This window comes from Selaginella moellendorffii, unplaced genomic scaffold (assembly GCF_000143415.4).
Source record: "Selaginella moellendorffii unplaced genomic scaffold, v1.0 SELMOscaffold_9, whole genome shotgun sequence".
In the NCBI taxonomy this organism is placed as follows: domain Eukaryota; kingdom Viridiplantae; phylum Streptophyta; class Lycopodiopsida; order Selaginellales; family Selaginellaceae; genus Selaginella; species Selaginella moellendorffii.
The window spans coordinates 2,982,645-2,997,117 of record NW_003314270.1 but is presented as its reverse complement, the minus strand read 5'-3'; the positions used below and the strand labels follow the sequence as shown (position 1 = coordinate 2,997,117).

At 50.4% G+C, this 14,473-nt stretch overlaps 8 protein-coding genes across 11 annotated transcripts; 2 read left to right on the top strand and 6 right to left on the bottom strand.

The window, feature by feature from the left end:
- The first annotated feature begins 577 nt into the window (after window positions 1-577).
- Window positions 578-1,582, top strand: LOC9633379 (monothiol glutaredoxin-S15, mitochondrial). Its single transcript, XM_002967994.2, has 6 exons — window positions 578-666; window positions 714-889; window positions 954-1,053; window positions 1,124-1,190; window positions 1,249-1,327; window positions 1,404-1,582. The coding sequence occupies exons 1-6, from the start codon at window positions 603-605 to the stop codon at window positions 1,449-1,451; spliced, it is 534 nt and encodes a 177-aa protein (XP_002968040.2). The 5' UTR covers window positions 578-602; the 3' UTR covers window positions 1,452-1,582.
- Window positions 1,478-2,358, bottom strand: LOC9633378 (60S ribosomal protein L6). Its single transcript, XM_002967746.2, has 4 exons — window positions 2,177-2,358; window positions 1,999-2,105; window positions 1,769-1,932; window positions 1,478-1,712 (listed from the first exon to the last, which is right to left on the bottom strand). Exons 1-4 carry the CDS (start codon window positions 2,287-2,289, stop codon window positions 1,575-1,577), a joined length of 522 nt encoding a protein of 173 aa, XP_002967792.1. The 5' UTR covers window positions 2,290-2,358; the 3' UTR covers window positions 1,478-1,574.
- Window positions 2,359-2,392: 34 nt separating this feature from the next.
- LOC9633377 (cationic amino acid transporter 9, chloroplastic) lies at window positions 2,393-4,459 on the bottom strand. Its single transcript, XM_002967745.2, has 8 exons — window positions 4,287-4,459; window positions 3,822-4,237; window positions 3,582-3,758; window positions 3,288-3,512; window positions 3,044-3,220; window positions 2,745-2,978; window positions 2,601-2,690; window positions 2,393-2,550 (listed from the first exon to the last, which is right to left on the bottom strand). Exons 1-8 carry the CDS (start codon window positions 4,450-4,452, stop codon window positions 2,434-2,436), a joined length of 1,602 nt encoding a protein of 533 aa, XP_002967791.1. The 5' UTR covers window positions 4,453-4,459; the 3' UTR covers window positions 2,393-2,433.
- A 370-nt stretch (window positions 4,460-4,829) lies between these two features.
- Window positions 4,830-6,349, bottom strand: LOC9633376 (lysM domain-containing GPI-anchored protein LYP4). The gene is made up of 4 exons (XM_024672622.1): window positions 5,604-6,349; window positions 5,433-5,544; window positions 5,214-5,378; window positions 4,830-5,153 (listed from the first exon to the last, which is right to left on the bottom strand). The coding sequence occupies exons 1-4, from the start codon at window positions 6,271-6,273 to the stop codon at window positions 4,880-4,882; spliced, it is 1,221 nt and encodes a 406-aa protein (XP_024528390.1). The 5' UTR covers window positions 6,274-6,349; the 3' UTR covers window positions 4,830-4,879.
- Window positions 6,350-6,432: 83 nt separating this feature from the next.
- Window positions 6,433-8,977, bottom strand: LOC9631127 (amino-acid permease BAT1 homolog). Of its 2 annotated transcripts, XM_024672620.1 has the most exons (7): window positions 8,697-8,977; window positions 8,153-8,335; window positions 7,975-8,094; window positions 7,713-7,904; window positions 7,341-7,646; window positions 7,088-7,270; window positions 6,433-7,011 (listed from the first exon to the last, which is right to left on the bottom strand). In XM_024672620.1, exons 1-7 carry the CDS (start codon window positions 8,871-8,873, stop codon window positions 6,517-6,519), a joined length of 1,656 nt encoding a protein of 551 aa, XP_024528388.1. In that variant the 5' UTR covers window positions 8,874-8,977; the 3' UTR covers window positions 6,433-6,516. The 2 variants fall into 2 exon arrangements, with proteins under 2 accessions (XP_024528388.1, XP_024528387.1); XM_024672619.1 differs by having other exon boundaries at window positions 7,341-7,904.
- Window positions 8,978-9,112: 135 nt separating this feature from the next.
- LOC9633375 (phosphoribosylaminoimidazole-succinocarboxamide synthase, chloroplastic) lies at window positions 9,113-11,157 on the top strand. 2 transcript variants are annotated; one of them, XM_024672623.1, is made up of 13 exons: window positions 9,113-9,415; window positions 9,477-9,578; window positions 9,643-9,772; window positions 9,850-9,942; window positions 10,003-10,091; window positions 10,152-10,232; window positions 10,292-10,381; window positions 10,443-10,532; window positions 10,583-10,633; window positions 10,692-10,738; window positions 10,794-10,854; window positions 10,919-10,987; window positions 11,079-11,157. In XM_024672623.1, the coding sequence occupies exons 1-12, from the start codon at window positions 9,167-9,169 to the stop codon at window positions 10,964-10,966; spliced, it is 1,131 nt and encodes a 376-aa protein (XP_024528391.1). In that variant the 5' UTR covers window positions 9,113-9,166; the 3' UTR covers window positions 10,967-10,987; window positions 11,079-11,157. The 2 variants fall into 2 exon arrangements, with proteins under 2 accessions (XP_024528391.1, XP_002968039.2); XM_002967993.2 differs by having other exon boundaries at window positions 10,919-11,094.
- Window positions 11,121-13,024, bottom strand: LOC9633374 (F-box protein At2g26850). Of its 2 annotated transcripts, none has more exons than XM_024672624.1 (5): window positions 12,064-13,024; window positions 11,897-11,976; window positions 11,636-11,820; window positions 11,510-11,581; window positions 11,121-11,428 (listed from the first exon to the last, which is right to left on the bottom strand). In XM_024672624.1, exons 1-5 carry the CDS (start codon window positions 12,595-12,597, stop codon window positions 11,241-11,243), a joined length of 1,059 nt encoding a protein of 352 aa, XP_024528392.1. In that variant the 5' UTR covers window positions 12,598-13,024; the 3' UTR covers window positions 11,121-11,240. The 2 variants fall into 2 exon arrangements, with proteins under 2 accessions (XP_024528392.1, XP_002967788.2); XM_002967742.2 differs by having other exon boundaries at window positions 11,636-11,814.
- Window positions 13,025-13,110: 86 nt separating this feature from the next.
- On the bottom strand, window positions 13,111-14,068 carry LOC112345568 (thiol:disulfide interchange protein TxlA-like). The gene is made up of 2 exons (XM_024672630.1): window positions 13,558-14,068; window positions 13,111-13,499 (listed from the first exon to the last, which is right to left on the bottom strand). Exons 1-2 carry the CDS (start codon window positions 14,044-14,046, stop codon window positions 13,344-13,346), a joined length of 645 nt encoding a protein of 214 aa, XP_024528398.1. The 5' UTR covers window positions 14,047-14,068; the 3' UTR covers window positions 13,111-13,343.
- Window positions 14,069-14,473: the final 405 nt, after the last annotated feature.

Genomic DNA, 14,473 nt, shown 5'->3' with positions numbered 1-14,473 from the left:
GTTCTGGTAGGGATCATTTTCCGACCCCAAAATTAAGAATGTTCTTCCCAAATCTATCCAAAATTTCCAAGAAGATGGCAACACCCAAGCCCACTGCGAGGGACTTCCCGTCCGTAGATGTCGGTCCACTAGTGATGAGCTTTCTGTTATTGTGTCACAGGCACGGAATCCCGGCAATTAAAGAACTCCATGGTCACGCAGCAGTGTCCTCTCAAGTGAGGCCAATCGTTTCTCTACAACTTCACTGCGGATTCACATATGGGAACTCTCTTCTGGCACGCACACATCATGAGTTACTGAGTATGAAGCCATCGTCATCTATCATCCATCCAAAGAGGACAATGCATTCAAGACCCCCTATGAAGAGCTTCTAAAGATCATGGAATAACCCAGTAAGTGCCGTGCTGTGCTTCTCCATCCGGCGGGCATCAAGAATTGCAAGCTCTATGGTGAGGAGGCTGGAAGAACACCATCACTGTCAATGGCAAGATCAACAACCTAGGCATCGCAATCACGCCTTAAGTTCTTAAACATCAACAACTATAAGTGTTTTTCTTTAGTACGGATAGGGCTTTATGGTGACTTAGCCCTAATTGGCAGCAATGATGAAGCGAGCGGCTATGGGGGCGATGGGCTTCACGCGCGCTGCTGGAGCACGGGGCGCTGGTAGATCCTTGCTTCGGTCGATGCAGCATTGTGATTGTGCCGCGCAGGGGCTTGGAGCAGCCGATTCTCGCAGCTGTCGACGGCGGGGCGGGACACGGATGCGCAGGACGACGCCAAGGCGGCGGCGCTCAAGGCGCCCGCGCGAGACGACGCGGAATCCCACGACGACTTCAAGCCAGTGGTGAAGACCCCGAGTGGATCAGTGCACGATACCATCGAGAAGGTAATCGAGTGATCGAGTGGAGAAATAGACTCAACTCTTTGGATTGGATCGTTGGTCCATCCAGGACATCAAGGAGAATCCCGTGATGGTTTACATGAAGGGCATTCCCGACGCTCCGCAGTGTGGATTCAGTGCGATGGTGGTCAGAATTCTCAAGCATTACGGTACGTGATCGAACAAAAGCAGCGTAGCTTTCAATCATGCTCCTGGTTGTTTTGTTCCTTTGCATTGCAGAGGTTCCTTTCAGTTCTAGAAATGTGCTCGAAGATCCCGAGCTCAGGGAGGGTGTGAAGTCTTTCAGGTGTGTGCTTTTGATTCTAGTCATGTTTTTTCGTTCTGCTTATAGTTTTTTTTTCCAGCAAATGGCCGACTGTTCCACAACTTTATATTCGAGGAGAGTTCGTTGGTGGCTGTGACATAGTAACAGATATGCATCGGGTAAGCAGCATTCCATATTTCTCTTGGTTCTTCTCGCAGAGTTTGGGTGATCGTTTCTCACTTTTGTTTCAAGCAGAATGGCCAGCTCGAGGAGAAACTCAAAGACGTGAAGCCAGATCTATGAGATACTAAACTGGAAACTCGTGAACCTTAGAGGAAAACTTTTGCAGTTTGACAAAGAGAAAACAGTTCCAAAATGCTTGATCTTTAGAGTTATCACTGAATGAAAGAAGCTCGCTCAAGTTTTCTAGAAAACAAGCTCGTGAGGCTTCATTCCACGCTTCAAGCTAAACCTCGCCGAGATGTACTGAGCCAACTCGGGCTCTCCCTGCTTGATCACGCCGACCACGACCTTGTCCACGGCCTCTTGTTCTTCCTTTCTCGCCTGGAAACACAAAAACAAACGTGAGTAACAAAGCCTTGGATGGATTTCCTGTGTACCTGTTTCATCTCGGGGGTCACCTCCTCCCCTTGCTTCAATTTCTTGAAGAAGCCATCGTCGTACTTGGCGACATCCAAGGAAGAGATGTCGATCTTGGTGGAAGTGGCAATCACGTACGCCTGGTTCACCCTCTTGAGCCGGACGCCGTTGAGAGCTCGCGGCCCTGCAAGAAAAATATCCATTGAGAACCCAAAGAGAAGAAACAAATAATGGAAAGATTTTAGAGTACCCGTGACGAGGAGGAGCCCAGATGTGAGCTGCTTGAGGAAGACGACGCGCTTCCCCTTGTATTTACCCGCGAGGAGGATGAGCACCGTGCCGGGTGTGATGCTCGATCTGGCATTGCGAGCTCGGGATCAAATTCCCCAAATCCCAAATCGAAAAGAGAGAAAATCTCTCGCGCTCACCTCAGCTTCGTGGGACGGAGCTTGCGTCTGAGAGTGCGGCGCACTGGCTCATCGTCGGCTGGGTAGTACTTAGACTTGGGCTTGGCCGCATCCTCCTTCGCCGCCGTCACCATCGCTGCGCACACAAGAACCCTAATGCCCAAGCCGTCCTAGCCGTTCGATCTACTAAACCCTAACCCTAATAGCTAGCCCCACAAGCCCTAAAATTTAACACCCTTTGAGAGAAAAATATAAAGTTTTATGTATGTATAGTTTGCTTAGTGTTCTTCTACACTGGCTTTCTGGTATGGAGGGCGCTTCTTTCCATATAAGAAAAAGAAAGCCACGGCGGCCACGCTCAAGATCACAAATCTTACAAAAGCTTCCCAATGGAGCTGAAAAAGAACCAAGAGTTTAGCAAGCATGAAAAGCATTCCCTCTTTACCTGAGAAAACAATGCCATGTTGAAGAAAATGCTCACTAGAGGCACTGTAGGCACCCATGGGCATGGAAATCCCTGTGGAATCCTGTACTCCTAGAAAAAACCAAGAACAAAACATCAGAAGGAACACAAAAGAGCGTTTTTTACCTGTCTAGTGTAGAGAGGAACTGCGACCAGCGCAGCTAGAACGAGGCCTGCGATTGAAAATGCGAAGTGGACTTTGAATCGAACAAGTATCCCGACGATCAAGCCAAGCACCGCGACTCCGAGCAAACAAAACACCGCTTCACGCCATCGCGGTTGCTCATCACGTTGGTTTCTTTGTTCCTCGTTTCTCAGGCGCAGCATTACAACACAGGCACAGACAGTAGCATATCCAACCTGCAAAGAAAGAGAAGATCAAGAAAGAAAACTGATAAGAATGAAGCTCTGTTTCGACTTCTCACCAAGCAGCCAACCGAGAGTATGTGTGAGAGGTGACTGACGTCCAAGACCAGTGCTAAAACTCCAGCCACTGTGGCCACCCAGAGCTGGCCATAGACGGGAGTGTGGTGTGTTGGATGGATCCTTGCAAAAATCGAAGGCAGTAGTCCGTCTCGGCCAAGTCCCAAGTAAAGCCTGGACTGCCTCGCAATAACAACGATGCCAGTGATAGAACAAAGAAGATGAAAAGGAAGAACTTGAGATTACCTGGACGTAGAGGCCAACCAGCAAAGTAGTAGTGAGGCCGAAAACAGCACCGATGTCAATCAGCACGCTGATGAATTTCAATCCTCTGCCGGAGAATGCATTGGCAAGAGGAGCTTCCCCGTCGAGAAGATAATAAGGAACCATGCCGGTGACAACCAAAGAAACTGCAATGTATAGCACCGCACAAACCAGCAAGCTTGCAATAATACCGATAGGCAGATCACGCTGGATGTAAGACGAGAGGAGGAAAAAACCATCAGAGTTTGTCACAAGAAAAAAAAGGTAGGAGTTTACCTTGGGATTCTTGCTCTCCTCGGCAGAGTTTGCAACAGCATCAAACCCGACGTAAGCGAAGAAGACCACAGTTGCTCCGGTGACAATCCCGGAAAATCCAGTCGGAGCAAAAGGTGTCCAGTTTGATACATCGATTTGGAAAATTCCCACAGCAACCACCAGCAAAACAATGCACACCTGAAGGGAAGAAGAGCAGCAAATATCACAAAAATGAAAAGAACAGCACAAAGTTCTTCGGACCTTGTTGATCGTCATGACAGTGTTGAGAGTGGCAGACTCGCGGACACCCATGCACAGCACAGCCGAGAGCATCGCTAAAAGAGCTGGAGCGAGAGCGTTGATCGAAAGCCATCCATTGAGCAGCTCCAATCCCCCGGGTCCGATCCACAGCGGCATGGTTTTCCTGAGCGCTGGGAACAAGTTTTGGAGCAAGGATGCGAGGTAGCTGGCGAGACTCCGGGCGATATTGGCAGCACCGACGTGGTAGTCGAACATGAGATGGACGAACACCAAAAACCCCACGAGCTCGTTGAAAGTCTCGCGAGAGTAGAGATAGGCTCCACCGACAAGCGCCGGGAATCGAGAGGAGAGCTCCGCATAGCACAGCGCGTTTAGAACGCACGCGGCTCCAGCGAGCGCAAAGCTCACCGCAACACCTGCGATTCATCGAAGAATTCCTCCCAAGAAAGAGAGAGAGAGATTTACCAGGGCCAGCGTCGTGAGCAACCGTCCCAGTGATGACGAAGATGCCGGCGCCGATGGAAGCGCCAATGCCGAGGAGTATGAGATCGACCATGCCGAGCTTCCTGACGAGGCCGGCATCGCCACTGGAATCCAGCAAGCCCCCGCCCTCGTCGCCATGGCGCTCCATTGGAAAATCCCCAAACCCTAATTGGGAGCGAATATTCTATTTCAAAATTTTGCGGTCAAAACTAGGGCTCCTGAGATTTACACAACGCTGAGACTAAGAGATCTTCTCCTCCAGTTTTTGAGATGGAATTCGCTCTCCACAAGTAGCGTGTCTTCTTTCGATCCTGGTAAAGAGAATTTTCAGATAAAAATTTATGTTGACAAATTTATTTTTCTGAAACAAACCTATATTAATTTTTCACCCTTATGTTTTTCATTAATATATTACAAAGTCCAATATTTCATAGCAGAACGCATGCGCTGCTCCAGCGAGTGCAAAGCTCACCACAACACCTGGAATTCATAAAAACATTCCTGTTCTTCGTGGTAGCAATTGTCAAAAGAAACAGTGGGAGACAATATTCGATTTCAAAATTCTGTTGTCCAGATTAGATTGTGTAGAGGACAATGCTGGACAAACCAGATAGGACGACGGGAAGGAAGTAAGCGATGGAGATTTTGATGGAGCTGGATGATGGAGGTGGTGCCGTCTGCCCCGGAGAGTTTGATCCTGCTCCTGGTGCTGGAGGTGGAATTCCCTCTGCCCCGGGTAAAGATGATGGCGCAAATGCCTCGGGAATTCCATCTCCCTCGGGTGCGTACGCGAAGGATGGCGGCGCTTGGACGTCTCCACAAGTACCGCTTGTTGCGTTTCTTTCGATCCTGGTTTCGATCAATCATCCAAAAGATGATCTCGGCAGGACAAAATAAAACGACGCTCACCTTGTGAAGATTTGGCGATTGTTGTATCCATCGTAGAGACACGACTCGATCGTGCAGCCTCCGGAAGAATTCGCCCCGGTGCTAAAGTTGCCGATTTGGAGACGAGAGTTTCGGCAGCCAAGCGAGCAATTCCGCGGAGCCGTAGGAGCTCTCGTGCAGTGAAGCCTGGATCATGAAATCAAACCTTGACACCCTTGGAAAGTTCTAAGATTCCCATACTCTGTTCCGTCGCAATTGCATTGGACGCAACCATTGGCAGTGATCGCATAGCCTCCAGACGCCACAGTCAGGTTGGAATCCAGAGCGCTTCGATTGAATCTAGCCCTGCAAGCTACACACATGCACACCACAAGATCATCAAGCTAGTCTTTGTAACGTACAAGACGTTACCTGGAACTGGAAGCTCGATCACAGCGCCCGCCTGCGACACATTCACCGAAGGATTCAAGCGATCAAACTCTTCCTGCGAGAGATTGTAGCTCCGGTAGAAACCCTCGCGGGATTCCCCATCCTGGATCACGTACGCCATGAAGAGCGCATCGCGGCCGCCGAACGAATTCCCGCGGCAAGAACAGGGGTACGGAATGGTGAGGTTTTGCCCGGCCAAGATCTTGTCCAGATCAACGACGCCGTTGGCGGCGGCGATCTCTTGTATGGTGACGAGTCCTCCGTACCTGTTGTTAGCGATCTGGAAGAGGAAGTCGCCCGGGGCGATGGTGTAGGTGGTGTTGCCCGATCGCTGCCCATTGGCGGCGCAGGAGCAAGGGACTGGAATCCGGAGGGTCTCCCCAGTTGAGAGCCGGGAGGAGGGATCGTCCGAGGGCGAGAAGGCGTTGGCAGCGAGGATGGCCTGGACGGGGATGGAGAAGAGGCTGGAGATGTTGGCGATGGTGGGGGAGAACTGCGAGCTGGATCTGTAAGCGAGCAGCGCTTGGCAGGGGGGATCGACGGTGGCGCGGCAGCTCTCGTTGAAGGAGGCGGCGTGGAGCTGGATAGGGGCGATCGACCCCAAGAGGAGAAGGATTAGAATGGGAACGCCAATGCCGATAGTGGGCGCCATGGATCCTCGAAAGAAAGGGGATGTGATGTGATCCTTTAGTGGCTACCGTTTATTTGCTGGATCGATCAATCAAGAGCGCCCATTGGGCACACGGTGGTTTCTTTGATGATGAGTCAACACGGCACGCTGCGCGAGAGTTTGACTCTAGAAGAAATGAAAAGTCTCGAAGCATCACTTTTTTAAAGATCGAATATGCCGTTTTCAAATTTGAATCTGAAATTTGGGCGCGAGCATAGATCCAGTTCATACTTTGTGGTTTTGGAAGTCATCTATATTCCGGACGGGCCCCTTGAACCACTTTCGCGCGTCTACAATCCACCACAGCGTGATCGCCGCGAGCACCGCTCCCAGCGCGACGGGCGCGTAGTTAAACGTCTTGAGCTCGATGGGGTAGACGGTCGGGAGGAGGAACACCGCGACGGTGTAGCAGATCCACAGGAACGAGACGAGGCACACGACTCTACTGGCGGGGCCGAGGTGGAATCGCCCGCGGTGGAACTGGGCCTCCGGTATCACCATCCGGGCGAAGATCGGCACCGCGTAGCCTCCCACCCAGCCGATGGTACACACGGACGTGATGGCCGTGAAGACGACGTCGACTTTGAGAATTGGCAGGCCCAGCAGGATGCAAAGGGCCGAGCACAGCCAGACTGCGTTGGCCGGGACCTTTCGCTTGGGGTGGACCACTCGCCAGACTCGAGAGTATGGGATTCCACCATCGCGTGAAAGAGCATAGACCTGTAAACGCGGCGGCGACTTGGTCATTCCTCGGTGAAAGCGAAAGCAGTGAAGTAGGACTGACGAGAAAACTTACAACTCGAGCGGCGCTGGTGGTGATTGAGAGGCCCCCGAAGAAGAAGGAGCCCCAGATGATGATCAGCAGCAGGATTGCTCCAATGCTGCTGTGGTAGCGCCCGTGGAACGCATCGTAGAGTATCTGTGCTGGGACGTATTTTCCAGCGGTTTCGTTGCTAGGATCGAATAAGTACGTAAAATCCTGTCACCGCCAGCAACAGAAGACAAGAATGAGTCCGCTACAGAAAAGAAAGCGGAAAGTGCTGCCTTACCTGGATGCTAAAAGTCAAGGCGAGTATGTATGCCCACCCAAAAACGGAGACTAGTCCTATGGACGAAAGAATCGCAATGGGGCCATTGATGTCCGCACCTTTTGTTTCTTCCGTCAAGTGTGCAGCTGAGTCGTAGCCGTAGAGGGAATACTGGCTGACCAACAAAGAGAGGATGAAGCAGTATGCCCTGTTATCGATGCCGGTAATGCTTGGAAACGTCTCAAACTTCGTAAACACAAACGATGCTGACTGAGTTTTCGGGGCGACCAGAGGCAGAAGAATCACTATAAGTCCGCCACCAATAACCTGTGTCCAGAAAAATGCACGGAGTGAGCAAGACGGACAAAGCTCAAGCACCAAAAGGTCGCGAACCTGCCACCACATTGAGACAATGTCGATGAGCGCAATCACGTTCAGAGCAAATGTGTTCAAGACGGCCCAGACGAGAGTGAAACCAACGTACATGGCTAGAAAAACACCACGAGGAGCAAGGTACCCACCGCCCTTCGCGGTTCCAGACGCAAGCAGTATTATATTTTGTAAGGCTTGAGCTCCTGCGTAAGCCTGATGATATTAAGAAGAATATCTAAGTGCCCAGTTGAAAGTTTCATGCTAAAGAAGCTCCAAAACTTGCCTGAGTTCCAATGGCTGCGATCAGTCCAATCGCTTCAAGCCAAGCACAGTACCACGAAGACAATGGACCCCATCTTGGCCCAGCCAAGTGAGCTGCCCAGAAATACAGCGACCCCGTTGTCTGCGAAAGAAGCCACGCAATGAGTAAAGCCAAACGAGAATATTTTTCTTCTACTCACAGGGAACGAGGAGCAAATTTCCGCCATAGCGAAACCAATGAACCACGTAAAGAAGGTTACGATGACCCATCCCCAGATTGTTGCGGCCGGTCCCAAGTACGCATAGCTAGGACCAATTAGCGGCGTAATTCCTGTGAAGAGCGTCATTGTGGAGAATGAGATTGCCATGATTTTCAGCAACGTCTGCACGAAAGTCAAGCCACAGTGAATAAAGAAACGCCAGCACCGACTGCCACACTCGAATTAGATCGGGCGAGTCGCTCGCCCAATATCATTGACGAAGAACACTGCTCCAGTCAATCGAAAGAAAAAAAAGGACAGGAAGGAAAAACAGGCAATCATCGAATCCCATCCCGGCATTGCTTGGAACCGGCAAAATGCCGACTTGATCAAGAATCACGGACAAAGACGACAGCATACCGATCGAAATCCTCTCAAGATCATGAATCACGGACAACGCGGCAGCATACATCCTCTCAAGATCACGAGTCACGACACTAAGGACGTCGCAAGGCCTAGAATGAGAGGAATGCGAAATATTTACCATCTCGCGGCGGAGCTCCTGCTTGTATCCCAGCTGATTGAGGCGGCGCTCGGCGGGATCGAGGCTGGCATCCTCGATCAGAAGCTCCTGCTCCATGGCGCTCTTTGGCGCCGGTGCCCTGGCGCTATCGCTTAAAGCGATTTTCCCTAATTCTTGCTCCTGTGCTTGGGCTACCATATTGTTCCAATTCTAATGACAGAATGCTAACGTTAGAGACGTGAGAGCCCTATAGCTCTTGGCGGCCACAAAATGGAGCAAGCATCCCCCCATTTATATTTCCACGAAGCATAGACTTTTGGAAGCCCCTGCCTATAGAATACAACACTCTTATCAAATATCAACCTGCCACGTGGATGCAGACTTGTCAATGGGGTCTTTTAGGGTTTTCAATTATTGTCGGAAAGCCCTACCGCTGACTTGTCAATGTAGCCTGGTTAGGGTTTAGGGGTTTGCGGCAAGCGCCTGGCGGAATGCGCTCTCCGGATTTCTCGATCTCTCTCTCGATGCCTCCAGCGGCGCTCGCCAGTGGCACGGGCGCCGCTTCTCTTGCTCTGCGCTCGAGGAATTTGTGCTGCGCGGCGACCGCGGGCGTGGATTTGAAGAGCGCGGTCTCTCGCCCCGAGATTTCGCAGGCGATTCGAGAGGCTGTGCCACATTGTCTCACAGAGACGAGGCTGGACGAGACTGTTCCTGGATTGGGTCCTAAGCGGCGAGGAAAGGTATGAAATATTCTTTTAGCCCCCACTAACTAAAATCGATGATTCCTTCCACTGGCTACAGGTGAGAGATGTGTATGAAACAAAGGATCATTTGGTAATCGTAACCACTGATCGGATGAGCGCGTTTGATCGAGTTTTGGCTTCGATTCCCTTCAAAGGACAGGTTTGTTTATGCTTTTTTTCGTTACTTTTCCAGTGGAAAAAAAGTCTTTGTGTTGTTTCCTTAGGTCCTGAACCAGACAAGCGTTTGGTGGTTTAATAACACAAGACACATCACTCCAAATGCCTTTGTTTCGGCTCCTGATCCCAACGTCACCATTGCAAGGAAATGCGCAGTGTTTCCGGTGGAGTTCGTTGGTAACAGTGATTTTTTTCTCGACGCTCGGGCCTATTAAAGTTTCTCCTGTCTTTGTTTTTTCTTCTTTTTCTTGTAGTCCGAGGTTATATCACTGGAAGCACGAGCACGTCGCTGTGGACAGTTTACAACCAAGGCATCCGGTATTATTGCGGGAACGATCTCCCTGAAGGTTCTTTCTTGTTTTCGTTCTTCGTTAAGGAACTGTTTGCCTGAGTTTTCTTGCTGCCAGGGCTGATAAAAAACCAGCGTCTCGATTATCTCATGCTCACTCCGACTACAAAGTCTGACGATCATGATCGGCCAATTTCCGGCGAAGAGGTGAAAAGTTAGTGACGTTCAGCATTAAATGCTGTACTCATTTTAACATTGAATCTTTAGATTGTGGAGCAAGGCCTGATGTCCGAGGCTGACTATAAAAGCGTTTCCAGTAAAGCTCTTGCGCTTTTTGCTTATGGCCAGGTGGGAGAGAAACGTTTTGTTTTTTTTTTTTCCTTACACTCCTTGCATGCTTTGTGCAGGAAGTTGCCTTGAAGCACGGCTTGCTGCTTGTAGATACGAAATATGAGTTTGGGAAGATGGCAGATGGATCAATATGTTTGATTGACGAGGTCGACCTTTCTAACCATGGGAATCAATGTCAATCAAAAGTCTGAACTTTTACTTTTCTAGGTGCACACGCCTGACTCGAGCCGATATTGGATCGCTGGATCATATGAGGAGCGAATGAAACAGGGTCTGGAGCCTGAAAACATTGACAAGGTATTTAGTTGTGTCTTTTACCAATGGCTCTTTTCGAACTATTTAAGCAGGAGTTCCTTCGACTCTGGTTCAAGGACAATTGCAATCCTTACGAAGACAAGGTCTGGCTCGTGGTCGTTCTTTATCGATTTTTTTCTCCAAACACCGATTTCTTTGTAGGTTCTCCCGGACGCTCCAGTCGAACTAGTGACTGAACTCGCATGGAGGTGATTTACGAAACACACTCTCTTTCCTTTGCACTTAGCTGACCGGTTTTTCCAGATACATCCATTTGTACGAGACAATCACTAGCGAGAAAATGATAGTCCCGGAGAAAGCCGAGGTAAGAAATTGCGATTTTTAGAACGAAACACAAAAGGTTGAGTTCTTGCGTGTGCACTTGACAGGAGGACGCTCACGAGAGGATCACGAGGAGCGTCATTCAAGCATTATGAACGTGCAGAGAAGTCCCCGGCGTACGCTTTGCAAAGAATCTCCCTTTTTTTTTTTTAACTTTCTCTTTGTCTCTTGACGTGAACTCAATCAACTTTGCTCGCTGCCTTGCAGTCACAGCCAACCAAAACCGATCGCTTGAGCCAAGAAAAAGAATAAGTCCACCAATGCGGCCTTTGTCGCATTACACATACGTATGAATACATCTCTCCCCCTCCAATCTGTACACTGTTATTCCTTCAGAGTAGAATGGTTTTGATTGACTCTTCCTTTTTTTCACTCGAGTTTCTCGCTTGGCCAGAGTTTGGTCCAGATGGAAATCTCCTCCTTGGTGCGCAGCTTTCGTACGCCACCATAGAAGCCCTCACCTTCGTTGCCTTCTTCGCAGTGATTGGCTCTGTTGATAGGAGCCTTGCGCCATCTCGATCCGAGCGTGTATTGATTGAATTCCAACCAGACAATCTCTACAACCAACGAAAACAAATCAACGAAGAATCTCATCATCCTGCTGCGGAAAAAGCGAGAAACTCGGACCACCAACTTACCGTGAAGGTGACACTGGCACTGGTGGTTTCTCGGGCACAAGTCCGTGTGGCCAACGATTCCATACCACCATCCTGGCAGGAAGAAGTCACGGGTAAAAAAGAGATGGCGGAGCTTCTCGTACTGACCATATGGGAAGTCTCTGTTGCGTCTCCACTGGACCTCGATGTGATCCCCCGGTCGCAGATCGTGGAGGCAGTCCGAGGCGTGGAGCTCGTGAGCGGCCGTGTCCACTGGAGGAGCTCGGACTCGTTCCCAGGGAACGTCCTCCTCGTAGACACTGGTGCGCGGGCCGTGTGGAGGATAGCTGAAGCTTCACAACACCAGCGCGATTCAAGCACTCTTTCCTGGATGACGAGCTTTGTATCACAGAAAAAAAGCTCTTTTACCTTGCGAGGAACACGTCAGTGGCGCTGTTGTAGCTCACCTCGGCATCGTAGCACGAAAGCATGAATCCGACGTGACCGTTCTGTGCAAGCAAAGAGGAAAAGAAGAACAAACAAGCAAACGCTTCCGTGAGGAACTCGTCCAAAGTTTTGGCGAAGTTGGCTCTCACCTCTCGGTTGTAGACCTGAGCTGGGAAGCGAAATCGACCGGTTTCCAGATCCCAGTACCACGCCATGAGCGAATTCTCGCCCACTGCCGCTTTGCTCCGCCGCTGCGCCTGTGGATTCATCCACGACACCGGTAGAATGCACGAGAGCGGCCACAACCAAATCCCCGAGGAACGAGAGCAAGGCTCGCTTCCACACTCTTCTCTCGCGGCCAGGCCGAGTTGCCACTCCGCGAAAGCCAGCCTGCCAGTGACTTTCCCCCATTTCTCGTAGACGAGAGCTTCCCAGAGATGGTTGCTCCGGCACTTCTTCCGCAATTCCCTGCACACTCCGGCCATTTGGCACAGCGCCACCGCGGGGAGGCGAGTGAGGATGCCTTCCATGACGAGCTCTGGCAGATCCAGGAAGCCCAGCTGCCTGGAATCCTCCACATTCTCCACCTTCTTGACACACCTCCGCGAAAACATGACTAGAACTCTTCCCTGGACAAGCTCGAGCAAGAATTCGACAAAGAGCCAGTTCCAGAGGATGGTCATCTCATGCTGGAACTCACGCAAAGAGGAAGAAGAGAAGAAAACAGAGAGGAAGAAATCGCCCAGCACGACAGTTATCAGCCAAAAACTAAGCCCAGTCGGTTATGGAAACAATTTCTTTCGCGAAAGAAAGAGGAGAAGAAGCCCAGGCCAGAATTGGAAGGAAGAAGAAGCATAGCGGAGAGTTTTTCGCGCGATTTCTCCCACAATTGGGGGACTGATCGTCAAATGCCACTGCTGGATTTCGTCAATGGAAATCAGAGAAAATCGCCAGTGGCACCAGTGGTAGCGAGGGATTTCCAGGCGCGCCGATTCAACGCGGGGCCTGGCATTGGAAAGGAATCGACGTACTTACCACCAGCACGCGCGAGATTCCATCCATACCAGCCCAGCGCCGCGACGATGGCGCAGCGCTAACTAAAACCCTAACCTGTCATGATCGCTTTTGTTCGTGTGGTGACCCGGTATTAGATAGTGACATTGTGCCTAGCATTCTCGTCTAATTCGACGGCGAGGGAAAAAAAAAGATTTAGTTTCTAGAACTTAGCGAGAGAAAAAAAAACTTTAGTATTTGGCTTCTAGTCAAGCCATCGATCGATCCTAGATTTTCCTCTAGTCTAATAAGAAAAGAAAAGAAAAGAAAAGGAAACAGAGATCTTAACTTCTAGCAAGCAAGAAAAAAGATCTTAGCTTCTAGTCAAGGAAAAAAAATTCTAGCCCATCGATCGATCGATCGGTCGATCGGTCGATCATCCACTTTTGATGGGTCTCACGCTCTCCAGTAAATACGATAGCCCCGTGACGACATGGAGGCGAGAGTATGGAACTCCCGTCTTTGCGAGAGCTCTTCCTCGCGAATCCAGGAGAACGAAGCATGGGACGTATTTGATGTCGTAGTAGAGCACCTGGAGAGATGATCGAAACGCCATTAAGTTTGGAGGATCAAACACAAGATCATAGTACCTCTGGAAGCCACTTCTTGTTATCCACATCCGCCATGACGATGCCCAGCCAGTCCTGGTTCTTGCGCTCCACTTCCAGCACCAGATCCAGCAGCGACTTGCAGAGCGTGCACTTGGGCGAGTAGAACTCGAGGATCACGGCCCTTTTCCTGCTGGATAGAGCCAGAGCTAGAGCTCGCTGCTCGGCCTCCCCTTGTTCTTCTTGGGATAACTCCGCTGCTTCACCACCATCCTTTCGGCCCAGTCCCTGGATGTGAGCTACGAGGGGTGCTAGAGGATTCCTCGCCCTGGAAGTTTTACTAGATCTAGCTCTAGCTCTAGCTGCTGCTGGTACCTGAGTGACGAGACGATCGATCAGCTGGGGGGGCAGCCTCTGGAAGAATTCACCGACGTTCTTGAGCGCTCGGCAAGCATCCAGGCTCAAGCGCTCCGGGACTTGGGTGTCCAAGACTGGCCATCTTTGCCACTGCACGCCTTCCCGGCTGCTCATGCCTCACATCACTTAGGTTTCAATGAACAGTGCATGGAACGGGGAATATTCTCATCGGCGCCACCAGAAAAACTGACCAGTGAGCGGCGACTTTTGGTTGTGCCTCAGAGGAATGGTCAGCACCCGTTTTCTGCAAGTCGCAGGAACGAAACGACGAGGAGAAATCTGCAGCAGCTTGAGCAACTCTGGTGCCTGACGAAGTTCTCGCTGATGGCTCTGAAATTTTGCCGTCCACAGAGCTGTTAAAGTTGGTGGAATCTTGTGAGCTGAAATCAGTAGCTCATCAAACTGATCATTCCAAGCTGACTAGTCGGGGCAGTGCCCCTTCACTTACAAATCCTACAATCTATGCAAAGCTCCAGAGCTAAGGACTCTATCTACTTGTAGATAAACTCCCACAACCTTATCACAAAACTCGGGTAATTTG